We start from the raw sequence: 15,076 nt of genomic DNA on the forward strand, positions 1-15,076 counted from the left end.
GAGGTGCCCCCAAGTATTAAGTAGTTAGAGGTGAGCCCGGCTGAAGAGAGATCTCGTCAGAGGAAGGCTGAGAGCTGTGTAATCTCTCATTTACGCTTTGCTCTGGACTTTACATAGGGAAGGAGGGAGGGAGGCACTGGGGGAGGGAAGTGAGCTGCCTTTCCATCAACAGGCGCCTATAGGTATGAGCCTACAATGCCTTATGGAAAATCTGACCCTGCTTACTACTAACACTGAATGCTGATAGTTCACAGGGAACAGGGCCATAGCTGCTTCCTAATTAGCATCCTCTGTTGGTGGTATCACAAGGCAGGCTTTGGTATGGGCTTATCCTATGCAAGAATACCCCGAAAACACCATGCTTTGATTCGCTGCCCACTGATATCTATGAGCATCCTTCAGGCCTGGTGCTGGCAGTACTTATTGAGCTAATGCATTTGCTGGCATCTGGCAACTAAAACTGGCATTACTCCTCCATATACAAGAGTCATAGGCTGTTGTCAGGGGCCTTATTCAATTACCATTATCGCTAAGGATATGGGCTGATAATAAGATAACACATGATTCACGAATACATACACCAGAATAACAAAAAAAATGTTAGGTGCAGAGTGCAGGTTTATGATTTTCCATTATCATTTGCTCTATGCATACATACTTTCCATTGGAATTCCATTTTTGCCTATAAAGCATAGCTGAATTACTCTCCTTTGTACAGTCTGAATGAACATTATCCATGTATTTTTATCAGAGGTATCCATGGAAACAAAAACGGCAAGACAAGTGAAAACACATTAAAGTCTATATTACTGTTGTGAAGGTGATCAGAACGTCTAATATGCTAATATGCTCACATTTTAAGTTAAAGTGATGACTAAAATCACAATTCCTATGAATAAACAGGGCCATGCAATATCACCACAGACACGTATGTAACGTGCCAATTTAAAGTGAGCCTTGGTTTACTTAAAGCAGCAGCGGCAGCTATAATACCCCAGGAAAACATACACACAGAATGTATATACATATGTATTGTACTGTCCATGTTTTGATTTCAGGAAATGTTATATAGTAAATAAAGAGAAAACTATTCCAGGCAGTTTCTATCTTTAATGCCTATGATTGAAGCCAATCCCTTACTCTTTTTTTCTCCTGCCTGAAATGGTGTATTCATTCCTAGCCCTCCTCCTCACTGAGCTCTGTAGAAACTGCACTATCATAACTAGCTTGCTTTGTAAACACGTGAGCACACAGCACAGATCATATTTCTGCAGCTTCAGCAGAGGAATGAGGTATATTTCCCTTCTCAGCCTCCTGTCACACTGGACTGCCTTAAGCCTATCAGTGAGGAGCAGGTATGTGGGAGGGAAAATAACAAGCTTCCCTCTCCCAATGTACCAGAATAGAGCCAGGCTACCTGAGATAAGATTCATTACAGCAGAAACATTTATGGCTATATTGGAATGCTTGCAATGTAGGGTCAGGATTTTGACTATATAATAAACACAGAGCAGTAGGTATAATTTGATTTTATGGCTGACAAGCCTGCTTTCAAGGACGCCATCCCGTATGGCCAATTTCTCCGCCTTCGGAGAAATAATAAAAATGACACTGACTTTGAGAGACAAGCGGAGGAATTGTATGACCGCCTCAGGAATAGAGGTTATGAGGTAGAATCAGTGGGCAAAGCCCTTGCTAGATCTCGTGAGGTCCCTAGAGAACAACTTCTCACCAGAAAGAATCGATCATTTTCAAAGACAAATCGGTGTAACTTTGTTTTTGATTACTCTCCCCTATCTGAAAAAATTAGACAGGCTATTAGGAATCAGTGGCGTATTCTAAAGTTGAATAGTACTTTGAAGGATCTAACTACCATGCCCCCTAGGGTCAGCTTTAGGAGGGGGAAAACGATTAGGAAATTACTGGTACACAGTGACGTTAGAGTTAGAGAGGAAAGTTCGGTTAACTGGTTGTCAAAGAAAAAATGGGAAGGCAATTATGGATGTGGACACTGTAGTGCGTGTCGCTCTGTTAGAAAGGGTAAGGTAGTCCAGATTGGACCAGTCACCTGGAGAATTAGAGAATTCATCAATTGTCGGACAAAATATGTTGTGTACTGTGTTTGGTGCCCCTGCGGTTGTTATTACATCGGGAAAATAGTCCAGCCTCTAAAGGAACGTTTCCTCCAGCATAAAAGATCTATCAAAAACGGGGTAGGTGCTACCCGTTTGATAGAGCATGTAAATGAGAGCCATGGTGGCAATGCGGAATGTCTCTCCTTTGCAGGCTTGGAAATTGTACAAGGCGACAGCAGGGGAGGTTTGAGAGATGATCGACTCTCTAAAAGGGAGGCCTGGATGATTTCACATACTGAGGCTCTGAGGAATCTGGGTTTTAATGAGAGGGATGAGGTTAATGCATTTTTTAAGTAAAAGCTCTAGGTAGGATTTCAAGTTATACTACACTGTCACCTTAACCTGTAATATGTTCATGGTTGTCTCCCCCCCGCCCCCTTTGTGAGAGAGAGGTGGGTGGTGGGAGGGGATACCTGGATATAGGTGGGGTAGGGAGAGAAGGTGTCAGGCCCCACGTGTCCTGAAGAGGCGTGGTTACACGTGAAACAGCTGTAGACATAGGGGCTTTTGTTTGGACCTGTGCTTTGTGGCTTCAATAAAAGAAGATTCTATGAGGAGTGCCGGAGTCTGTCAGTTCTTTCAGCTATAAAGCCTGCTTTAAAGATTTGTAATCTGTTAGCACGGTGGACATGCAGGAAATGAAAGAAGGTACAATGCATGTTTATGTACCTTAACACTGAACAGCACCATACACTATTACATGTATGATCAACCTTGAAAGCAGTTCAACGTTTTCTGATCGAAAATCAATCAGGATATGTGCATAGTTACATCAAATACTACTGATAAGATCTCTGTAGAAATCTGAATATCAACTGGAAAGTTGCCATTGCTAGCTTTTTACCACTTGGTGTAGTACAAAATCACATGGCCATCATTTGCCCTTGTGCCCCCAGGCAGTGGCAGTGAAATGCAGTGTGAAGTAGAGGCCCTAGTGTGATGTGATTCCACCTAGGTATGCTAGAGATTCCTTGTAGCCAGAGATATTGGTGTCATCTCAACCAACTGGTGCCATACTATTGCAGAAAGATAATAAGCCATCTCCTTATTTCCTTTATACTACAACACCTCTTCACCTGGGAAACATGGAGGAAATAAGTGGCATTCTGAGTGTGGTTCTCACAAGCCAAGATATGCTCTGTGTATTACTAACTACAGTGCAGAACGATCAGTGGCAACCAGTCGGAGCCGTAACTATAAATCACGCAGGCCTGCAGAAATATTTTTATGAGGCTCGCCCTACAGTCACACCTCTTTCCACCATGGTGACACAGACTGGAAGCTCATCTTCTAGGGGTGACAGAAGTGTGGTCACTATGAGCCCCCATAAGAATGTGGTCACCATGAACATGATTCCTCCGGCCATAACAAGAGACCCCAACAAAACCTTCCCTGGAGTGGAGCCTTGTATGGGAGGGAGGAGAGTAAGAATGTGGGGCCCCCAAAGTGCTGGGCCCACAGTAGCAAGGTCTGCCTCCTTTTTTAAATCCATGGCATGGCAATAGGGGACACAGAGGTTGCAACTGTAGCCCAATCAGCTACAGCATTACCTCCAATATCTGCTATAAGTAATAACCAGCATTCCCCCGAATCTGTAGAGAATCCACGGTGCACGACTACAACCCCCATCACATATGTGCATGCCGTCCGAGCATACACGTCCCAAAGCCCGCACCGTGCACACGCGCACACAAGCACGTCCTCTCCCCCCTCCCATCGTGAAAACAGTAGTCGGCAGTTGTAAAACGTGTGCCCATCGCTTCACCCATGCCATATTACAACTGCCTTTAAGTAGTCATAATAATAATCATTATTAATAAACTATTCCATAGTCCATACCCCATGCTTACTCATCTCTCACACTATGGAAACCTGTTTTTTTTTCAATCGCAGCGATACAGGCTGCAATAAAAGCCCACAGAGACACCATACACACACACCAGGGAGCAGAGGCGTAGCTAGGGTTTTCAGCGCCCGGGGACAAAGACTATTAATGCGCCCCCTAAGGTGAAGGGTCGTGACCAAATGTGGGCGTGGTTATGGGTGCTCCACATTTGGTCACGCCCCTTCAAATGTACATGGAGGTTAGCAGGCTCACGCTCACCCACCCTCCCTCAGTATGTACCTTCCAGCATGTTCCAAGACAAATTCAGCAATCATGAGCCCCCACCATCAAGACAAATTCCGCAATCATGAGCAAACATGAGGCCCCCAACATGACCAACTCAGCAATCATGAGGCCCCCAACAAGACAAATTTAGCAATCCTGAGGCCCCCAACAAGACAAGTTCAGCAATCATGAGGCCCCTAACAAGACAAATTCAGCGATCTTGAGGCCCCCAACAAATCATGAGGCCCCCAACAAGACAAATTCAGTAACCATGAAGCCCCCAACAAGACAAATTCAGCAGTCATGAGGCACATAAATAGACAGCATTTCACATAAATAGGCAGAATGCCCCCTTAATATGGTAGACACCTCTCACCTGGCAGCAGTTCCCCAAAATACACTCAATCTGACAGCAGTGCTTCCCCAAAAATAGGTAGCCCCAGGTCTATAGGTGTCCCCAGAATAGGTGGCCAGCAGTATAGATGTCCCCAGAACAGGTAGCCAGGGGTAGAGATGTCCACAGAACAAGTAGCCAGGGGTATATGTGCCCAGTATATGTAGGCAGGGGTATGTGTCCCCAGTATATGTAGCCAGAGGTATATGTGCCCAGTATGTGTAGCCAGGGGTATATGTGCCCAGTATATATAGTCAGGGGTATATGTGCCCAGTATATGTAGCCAGGGGTATAATATGTGCCCAGTATATGTAGCCAGGGGTATATATGCCCAGTATATGTAGCCAGGGGTATATGTGCCCAGTATATGTAGCCAGGGGTATATATGCCCAGTATATGTAGCCAGGGGTATATGTACCCAGTATATGTAGTTAGGGGTATATGTGCTCAGTATATGTAGGCAGGGGTATATGTGCCCAGAGTAGGTAGCCAGGGATATATGTGCCCAGAGTAGGTAGCCAGGAGTATATGCCCAGTATATGTAGTTAGGGGTATATGTGCCCAATATATGTAGGCAGGGGTATATGTGCCCAGAGTAGGTAGCCAGGTGTATATGTGCCCAGAGTAGGTAGCCAGGGGTATATGCCCAGTATATGTAGTTAGGGGTATATGTGCCCAATATATGTAGGCAGGGGTATATGTGCCCAGAGTAGGTAGCCAGGAGTATATGTGCCCAGAGTAGGTAGCCAGGGGTATATGTGCCCAGAGTAGGTAGCCAGGGGTATATGCCCAATATATGTAGTTAGGGGTATATGTGCCCAATATATGTAGGCAGGGGTATATGTGCCCAGAGTAGGTAGCCAGTGGTATATGTGCCCAGAGTAGGTAGCCAGGAGTATATGTGCCCAGAGTAGGTAGCCAGGGGTATATGTGCCCAGAGTAGGTAGCCAGGGGTATATGCCCAGTATATGTAGTTAGGGGTATATGTGCCCAATATATGTAGGCAGGGGTATATGTGCCCAGAGTAGGTAGCCAGGGGTATATGTGCCCAGAGTAGGTAGCCAGGGGTATATGTGCCCAGAGTAGGTAGCCAGGGGTATATGCCCAGTATATGTAGTTAGGGGTATATGTGCCCAATATATGTAGGCAGGGGTATATGTGCCCAGAGTAGGTAGCCAGGGGTATATGTGCCCAGAGTAGGTAGCCAGGGGTATATGTGCCCAGAGTAGGTAGCCAGGGGTATATGTGCCCAGAGTAGGTAGCCAGGGGTATATGTGCCCAGAGTAGGTAGCCAGGGGTATGTGCCCAGTATATGTAGTTAGGGGTATATGTGCCCAATATATGTAGGCAGGGGTATATGTGCCCAGAGTAGGTAGCCAGGTCAGGTGTCCCCCTCCCCAGCAGGAGGGGAGCAGTGCAGAGAAGAGGAAGAGCTGCTCTCCCTCCCTCGCTCTCCCCTCCAATGTCCGGGTGGCTGGCAGCGGCGGGCGGAACTTACCTGCGTCTCGTCGCAGCGCCGGATGGATCTGCCACTACTCTGGTCTGGTCCAGACCAGAGCAGCGGCTGCGCACCCGAACTTCCGGCCGGCGCTGGAGCGAGACGGAGGTGAGTTCCGCCCGCCGCTGCCAGCCACCCGGACATTGGAGGGGACAGCGAGGGAGGGAGAGAACCTAAGGTGAGGGAGGGAGGGGGGAGATGACCCCCCTTCCCCACCGTCCGCACAGCTCTCCCTCTTCTCTGCGCTGCTCCTGCTCCCCCCCCCCCCCCGCAAAAAAAAAAACAAAACCCCGGAGCTCAGCTGGGCGCCCTTGGGGACCAGGCGCCCCGGGGCACTTGTCCTACCCCGACCCCCCCTAGCTCCGCGCCTGCCAGGGAGGGAGGGAGCTCCGATACATTGGGCGGACTGCCCTGTATATCTTCTCTTTGTAGACAGAGGTGAGAGGAGAGGGCAAGGGGTGGGGAGGAGCCAGAACATCTGTGTAAGAATCCAGACACTGCCGCGGAGCGTGATTTGTTTTGGACATTAGCCATAGTAGCCTGGCCATGTCACATATTAATCAACTAGAAACTCTAAGTGGCCGGACTTCAGGTTCTGGTCGTAACATATATAATCTTCAATCTGGAGGGGAAAGTGTAAATTTGCATTGGGGTTCAATGTAGTTTTGCCACTGTAGGTAATGTGATCCCAAGCAGCCACAAAGCATGACACCTTAAAGAGGAACTCCAGTGAAAATAATGTAATTAAAAAAAAGTGCTTCATTTTTACAATAATTATGTATACATGATTTAGTCAGTGTTTGCCCATTGTAAAATCTTTCCTTTCCCTGATTTACATTCCGACATTTATCAAATGGTAAAATTTTTACTGCTAGCAGGTGATGTCACTGAAAATAGCGGCTACTTGCTTTTTTTGGTAGTTGGAAACAGCTATTTCCCACAATGCAATGAGGTTCACAGACAGGAAACTGCCAGGACCATGGTCCTTACAGTTTCCTGTGGGAGGGGTTTCACCACAATATCAGCCATACAGAGCCCCCTGATGATCTGTTTGTGAAAAGGAATAGATTACTCGTGTTAAAGGGGGTATCAGCTACTGATTGGGATGAAGTTCAATTCTTGGTCACGGTTTCTCTTTATTTTTTGCCCGTACCCAGTTATCAGTATTCTCATATGCTGCTTTACATACCCTTATGATGTCCTCTGTTGTTCTTTCCACGGACTTTAGTCTTTGTAAGACTTTGACTTCTTTAGCAGACAGCTGTACTTCCTGCTTCTCAAGATTTTCAATTTCTTCTTCCAGTCTGAAAAGAAAAGAGATTCCTGTGAAACGCTAAATATAATTCATACAAGGTGTGCCAAAAACCTGTCAGATGTAGTGTAGTTTCCTACTACAGTACAAGATAATGTTATTCATAAATATGTTGAACAGGTGTTGATATGCTCTTAGATTCCTGATAATCAGCCAGCACAGATTTAAAGTTCCAAATATGAGCTCTGTAGTCAGAGTGCGTAGATGGGACCGTTTTGTGCATAGCTCCGAAGTGTCCCTCTTGCGGAGGGATAGTCCCTCTTTGGGAACCAAATCCCTGTGTCCCTCTTTCTTCCTCATTTGTCCCTTTTTTAATAATGTGTGTTAATATGTGTATTTTTCTACTGAAAAAGTGTTTAACTGACTCCAAACATTATTCTCAGCAATTAAATTGATATATTTCTTATACTCAAATATTAAAATGAAGAAAAACTAATGATGATAGGAAGGACCAGTGTGGTTTGAAAAATAAAACTACATTTTTTGGTTGTAAATTTTTTGTGATATGCATAGAGAGGGGTGTGGTGGGGTTGTGCTTAGAGGTGTGGCCTGGGTGTGTATTGTAGCATCCCTCTTTATTATCTCAAAAAGTTGGGAGGCATGCATGTGAAATGAAAACCTCTGTCCCTCAAAAAGGGAAACAAAAACACAAACTGCCAAAAAGTGTGATTTTGAATGAATAACCTAGGAGGATACTATGTGATGTTTAGGTGGGAGTTACTCAGACTGAAGTACTTTAGACAGCTGAGAAGATATGTTTCATAACTTCTCTGGTCATTTTTTCCTCAGTCACAAGACAAGACATGTACACCGAAAGTTACTGTATCTCCACCTATGTTTCCGTTGATGCCTAATCCGTGCAATAATAACAAGAGATGCAGTTCTGTTCCTGCTGATATCATTTTTCACTAACAGTGTTATATTAGCATGTTATATAAGCAGTGCTTATTTCTAGGTAAACATCACCCTAAAGTATACGTCTCCAAAGCAGCATCACTAAAACCGTACTGAAAAGGCCCTGCATTTTAAAGGGAACCTGAACTGAACTTAAATCTGCAGTCTTTTAGTTACCTGGGGCTTCTCCAAAGCCCCCCGTAGTCTGTGAGGTCCCCTGATGTCCTCTGGGTCCCCTCTGTTCTCCCACTTGCAGCTCCATTAAATGTGCGACCCCAACACGAGATTTAGGCCCCCTTTATACTTGGCTTGCAAACCTGTGTTGCTTTAACGTGTTTTACCGCAGGGTAATGCAACAGCAATGCAAGGCAATGGGGCCAAGCACACTTATGGCATGGGGTTGCGCCGGATATGCCGCCAAGTCACTGCAAAGTCCACAGCACGTTACCGCCAGACGTAGTAATGTACGGCTATGGGCAACGCAGGAATTTTAAACATGTTTGCAGCGGCGGTGCAGCATGCATGTGCGGATTGACAGGAATACAATGGGGAAACCCGGGAATCCCAGTGACATACTCTATTCAGGGCTCATTAGTGGTGGCAGCATCAGAACAAGGTGCTGAGAAGTGGAGATGCCTCAAGCAAGTGGTATTATTGTTTATGTAATCTGATGTAATTATTGTGATTCTTTTGCAGTGGGTTGTTTGTTGTGAGAACAAATACACTGATGAGGGTTTTTTGCACACAGTCTTGTTTGCAGCATATATTGCTTGGTTTTACAAATAGAAAAACAGAAAACATTTCTGGCCCTCTGCTTAAAGGAAAACTAAAGTCAAATAAAAAAAATAGATTTTAACCACTTCACCACTGAGGGGTTTTACCCCCTGAGCACCAGAGCAATTTTCACCTTTCAGCGCTCCTTCCATTCATTCGTCTATAACGTTATCATTACTTATCGCAATGAAATAACTATATCTTGTTTTTTCTGCCACCAATTAGGCTTTCTTTAGGTGGGACATTATGCCAAGAATTATTTTATTCTAAATGTGTTTTAATGGGAAAATAGGAAAAATGTGGGAAAAAAAATTATTTTTCAGTTTTCGCCATTATAGTTTTTAAATAATGCATGCTACTGTAATTAAAACCCATGAAATTTAATTGCACTTTTGTCCCGGTTATAAAACCGTTTAAATTATGTCCCTATCACAATGTTTGGCGCCAATATTTTATTTGGAAATAAAGATGCATTTTTTTCAGTTTTGCGTCCATCCCTAATTACAAGCCCATAGTTTATAAAGTAACAGTGTTATACCCTCTTGACATAAATATTTAAAAAGTTCAGTCCCTAAGGTAACTATTTATGTATTTTTTTATTGTAAATTTTTTAAATTTGTTTTAATTACAAAAAAAAAAAAATGGGGAGTGTGGGAGGTAATGAGGTAATTTTTTGTGTAACACTAATTTATTTATATGTAAAAAATGCTTAGGGTGTAGTTTTACTATATGGCCACAAGATGGCAACAGTAACTTTTTGTTTATTGCGACCTGCGAGCGTCCTTCCGGACGCTCGCAGGAAGTACTAGGAGGCTGTGAGTGTTTGTTTTTTTTCACAATGATCACGCTGCCCATCGAAGAGCAGCGGATCATTGCGGGGCTTAGATCAACGAACGGGAATGGATTTTCCCGTTCATTGATCTCCGGGCGAGCGGCCGGCGGCGTGTTTACTAGCGGCGGGCGGCGTGTTTACGAGCGGGAGCGCGGGCAGCAGCGGGAGCGCGGAAAGTACGGATTTCTCCGTCCCTGGGGGTTAAAGGATGGAAAAAGGGACGGAGAAATTCGTACGCGTGGGGGTAAAGTGGTTAACTTACTTGGGGCTTCTTCCAGCTCTCTGGACTCGTTCTGTGCCCACAACGTCCTCCTGATCCCCTCCTGCAGCAGCAGCGACCACCACAAAGCTGACTTGTTGCCGCCAGTCAGGGACTACTGCGCATGCATGGCCCCGAGCTGCAAGCACCCTGGCCGCCCTCCTGTCTCCAGGAGCGTTCTGCGCATGCAGAAATTGCTGCTGCACAGAACACTTCCTGCGGCAGGAGGGCAGCCAGGGTGCGCAGTAGCCGCCGGCTGGCAGCGACAGGCCAGCTTTGCGGAGGTCACCGCTGCTGCCCGGAGGGGGATTAGAAGGACATTGTTGGCACAGTAGGAGTCCACGGGGCTCATAAGTTAAAATCTTTTTTTTTATTTGACTTTAGTTTTCCTTTAAGCAGAGGGCCAGAAATATTTTCTGTTTTACTATTTGTAAGACCAAGGAATATATGCTGCAAACAAGACTGGACAAACCCTGTGTGCTCATCAGCGTATTTGTTCTCACAACAAACAACCCATTGCAAAAGAATCAGAATAATTACATCAAATTACATAAACAATAATACCACTTGCTTGAGGCATCTCCAGTTCTCAGCACCTTGTTCTGATGCTGCCACCACTAATGAGTTTGAAATAGTCACTACTGAGAGCTGCGGTCATGAAGGATTCCCATAATACAATTTGATAGGGGTGTGTCAGCTTTTAATCAGACATATTAAGGCCTCTGTGGGAAATTGCTAAAAACCGACCAACTGGTTACAGCAGGGCGTAACTATACATGTGGTCTACAATAAAAAGGCTCAGATACTAAATCTCATTTGCAGGTGTTCCCCACTTCTCCAGGGCTATAACCATCCTTGGCCTCATCGCCAGTGATGGTGAATGTGCCTACCACAGTGAGATCATGAGTATCTGCAATTGGTGTAAGGATAACAAGCTTGTCCTAAACTCTGCAAAGACTGTTGAGCTGATTGTGGACTTCAGAAAGCTCCCTCACTCAAACCAAACCTTTTTCAAAGACGCTGAAGTCACTAGAGTACCAAATGTTTGGTTCCTCTGTAGACCAATCACCCATGACTCGAGATGGGTTCAGAACACCTCCACATGCCAAAAAAAAGCTTGGCAAAGGTTGTTCTTTCTGAGACAACTGAGGAAGTTTGGTATGCAGCAGGAGCTGCTGACCAGTTTCTACATTGCCACCACTGAGCCTATTCTGTGCTCCTCTATTATCATCTGTTATGCAGGCACAACTGCTAGCAGGAATTACAAACTCCAACGGGTAATCAACAATGTGGAATGGATAATTGGGACACCCCTACCACCGCTGTAACTCCTTCACACATCTAGGCTGAGAACCAGGGCCAACAGGATCAAGCATGATTCCTACCACCCTGGCAGCCATTTCTTCAACCTCCTTCCTTCAGGACGCCGCTTCAGAATCATCCCCACACAAACTTACAGGCACAGGAACACTTTTTTTCCCCCAAGCAGTCCTCCTTTTGAATTCAAGCCTGTATCACAGTTAAACCTCCTAGCATGGTACTCCCTGCATTACTGATTACAACCTATGCCTCATTATCTTTATGTCTGTATTCTGTGGTTGTTATTCACTGTATGTCAACTTGCACTATGCCCAACGATGATGTGTACCACAAACAAATCTGTTGTACTTGGCGAATACATCAGATACTGATAAAAGGACTATGTACCAGATGGCTGGGGTGAACAAGTGGGAGCGCCATGGATACTCTTCCATTACTTCTCCTTTTTAACATTTTAAAAGGTATTTTACAGTAAACCTGAGACGGGGTGGGGGGATAGAGAAAAATGTATACATACTTTAGGGTTCCTGCAGCCCCATCCGGCCTGATCGCTCCCACGCAGCAATCCTCTGCTGCCTGCAGCCTCTACAAATTGCCCCGGAAAGTCCTCCTGTCCATGGCATACTGCGCAGGTGCAGTCAGGCTGTGCGCGCTCCCTCGTCACGCTCCCATGGCCAGGAGTGTTCTGCGTCTGCAAAGTACTACGAAGGCACCGGAGGACGGCGGTGTGGGTGTGGTCAGGCTGGAAGGGGCTGCAGGAAACCCCAGGTATGTAAAAAAAATTTACATACCCCATCTCAGGTACACTTTAATTTCATCTTGGTGCCTTCTACCTCACCTTACACCTGTGATGGGGACTTTATTTTCCCTAAATAAATCCAGGCCGGGATTGCAGCTTCACTACACCCTGAGAAAACCTTGGCAAACCGGAAGCATTCTGTCATCAGGGCCTTAAAACTTTCCACATTGGACTTTTTGAACTGTAGTTCGCAATTACTATACATCTTTCATTAAAGTGGACCTAAACTCTCGCACAGGACAGAAAGAATACATATGGAGATGCACCCTATGTGCATTTAGAGAGTTTAGCCTGTCTAATTCCCCCTCATCTGTGACTAATCACCAGTGTAATTTGATATCTCAGCTGTGACTGCTGACTGCCATGGTAGAGAGGTAATTGGAAACACAGAATGTTAACAATATGTCTGCTTCCATGAAAGCAGGAAGTATATACACTGCAGACTTATTGCAGGATTTGTATCAGCTGTAACAAAGAAATGTTTTTTTAAAGGTTATTATGCTGTTGTGTATAGAGTTCAGGTCCGCTTTAATATACAGCACTTTTTGTATGGTATTGATCTGAATGGTATTGTTGTATACCATAGCCTGCCATGTTCTGCAGAAAGCAGTTATATAACCATCTGTGCAAACAAACAATTGTGAACTCTGTCCAAAAGTTTGTGAGTTATGTAAATATTATAAATAATAATATCCTGACCTGCGGAAGCATCCCTATAAACGGCTATAAATTGGCTTTACACATAAAAGGATGAGTTGTCTGTAGCCAACTTTAGTTTTTGGACCGCCCAATCACAAACTACTGTTGCAATATGCTCTTACATGAGGTCTCAGTTGTCTCGCAACGAATGCCACAGTTGCCACTTATACCACTTAAAATTGCCAGATGTCTGAAAAATCATTGTAGAAATCACGCCTTTAGATTTATATACACATATATAGAGCGACTGAATGGTAAAAGACTTACAGATCTTTCACCCCTCTGTAATAAGAAATTCCTGTACTTATCCGTTAGCCGGGCACATCCGGCAGGTGGCGCTGTTGTAGCTAATTTCATTCATACTTAGGGCTCATTCACACTATGTGCTGCGCTGTCAGTTTTGACGCAACGCACATAGTGCCCGATCCACATGGCAACATGAAAGTCCATAGACTTTCATGTTACCATTCACACTACAGGTGTGCGTTCCCATGCGTTACGATGTAACGCTTCTGGGGACATATAATCGCACGACGCACACATTTCCCGACGGGTACGGCTGCCGGCATCTGCGCTCTAGCGCTCCCCAACGTGCATTCCGTGCGTTGACCGTGCGATGGCAACGCAAGCACGAAATCGTGTTCGTGCTTGCGTTGTGTAGTGTGAATGAGCCCTTCGTTAACGTAGTACTGTGTGAATGGAAGCGCCGCAGGTGGCGCTAATTACATTGATACAGCACGTAACTACATTGTTAATGGGAACTAATATGTATTTCAAGTGGCCGGAACTGTCACTTAATGCAATTAAAATGAAGGCGGCAGCAATTTAACAGATGAACCCGCCGCCTTCGTCTGTTCTTCTTCTTCTTCTTCTCATCCCCTTTTGCCCTCCTCTCGCTTCTATACAATGCTGGCAGCTGGGGGGAGGGCACGCGTGTCCCCTCACAGTCGTTCGTCGCAAGAAAAGAAGCAGGATTCCCTGCCGCGACGAACGACTCTGGGGGGACATGCATGTCCCGCAGGCTGCCAACATTGTATAGAAGCGAGAGGAGGGCAAAGGGGGATAAGAAGAAGAAGAACAGACGAAGGCGGCGGCTTCATCTGTTAAATTGCCGCCGCCTTCATTTTAATTCCATTAAGTGACAGTTCCGGCCACTTGAAATACATATTAGTTCCCATAAACACTGTAGTTACGTGCTGTATCAATGTAATTAGCGCCACCTGCGGCGCTACCATTCACACAGTACTATTTTAACTAAGTATGAATGAAATTAGCTACAACCTACATCCTGCCGGATGCGCCCGACTAACGGATAAGTACCGAAATTCCTGTAGTTTAGGGTCAAACAGATTTAGGCCTCTTGCACACTGCAAATCTGATTTCGATTTGCGTTCTTGATTTTCCCAGGATGCTCTCAACAAAAGAAGAAAAACGAAGAAAAAATGCAGCATGCTGGTCTGATTCAAAATCGCAAATCAGAGTCGCATGTAAAATTGCTTGAAAATCGCAATTCAGAATCGAAATCGCATGTATTGCGCAAGAGGCCTTTTAGGCAGAGTTTTTCTTTAAATGGGAAAGCCCTGTTCTCAAGAAGCAGAATAAAGCCAGAGCAATGAGCTAGTAATCCCCACATGAGTGTTGGGAACTAAAGAACCAGCCTGCTAGTAATCACCAGATTATAGAGGCTTTGTCTTTATAGGATAAATCAGTGATACATTGGTCCTCATTTATCTCTCATTAGAGAAGGAATCCAGTACAAGGCAGAATCTGATTTAAGAAGTGGATTGCCAAGAACACGGATTAATGAGATTAATAAACTGTTTCTTTCTCATTTGTAGGAGCCATGAAAATGTGAGAAGACAGGTTGGGCACACTGTTAATAATGATTAGAATTACTATAGAAATAGCTTATTTCATTAGTATAAGATCTCTGCTGCAAGTGTCTTCTGAAGTCAGCTGTCAGCAGCATGTGGTTCCTGAACCAATGTATTAATCGATTAAAAAATACTATATATATTATTTTTAACCACTTAAGGACTGCAGTCTTAAA

The 15,076-nt window shown here is 44.8% G+C and overlaps 1 protein-coding gene across 1 annotated transcript in view; it reads right to left on the minus strand.

Moving 5' to 3' along the window:
- PALMD (palmdelphin) overlaps positions 1–15,076 on the minus strand; it is a 127,345-nt gene that overhangs the window by 25,973 nt on the left and 86,296 nt on the right. The window contains exon 4 of the mRNA XM_068242584.1: positions 7,327–7,441. Within this exon, the coding sequence (XP_068098685.1) occupies positions 7,327–7,441 (115 nt within the window). The remainder of the gene's footprint in view (positions 1–7,326; positions 7,442–15,076) is intronic.

Source organism: Hyperolius riggenbachi, chromosome 6 (assembly GCF_040937935.1).
Source record: "Hyperolius riggenbachi isolate aHypRig1 chromosome 6, aHypRig1.pri, whole genome shotgun sequence".
NCBI lineage: Eukaryota > Metazoa > Chordata > Amphibia > Anura > Hyperoliidae > Hyperolius > Hyperolius riggenbachi.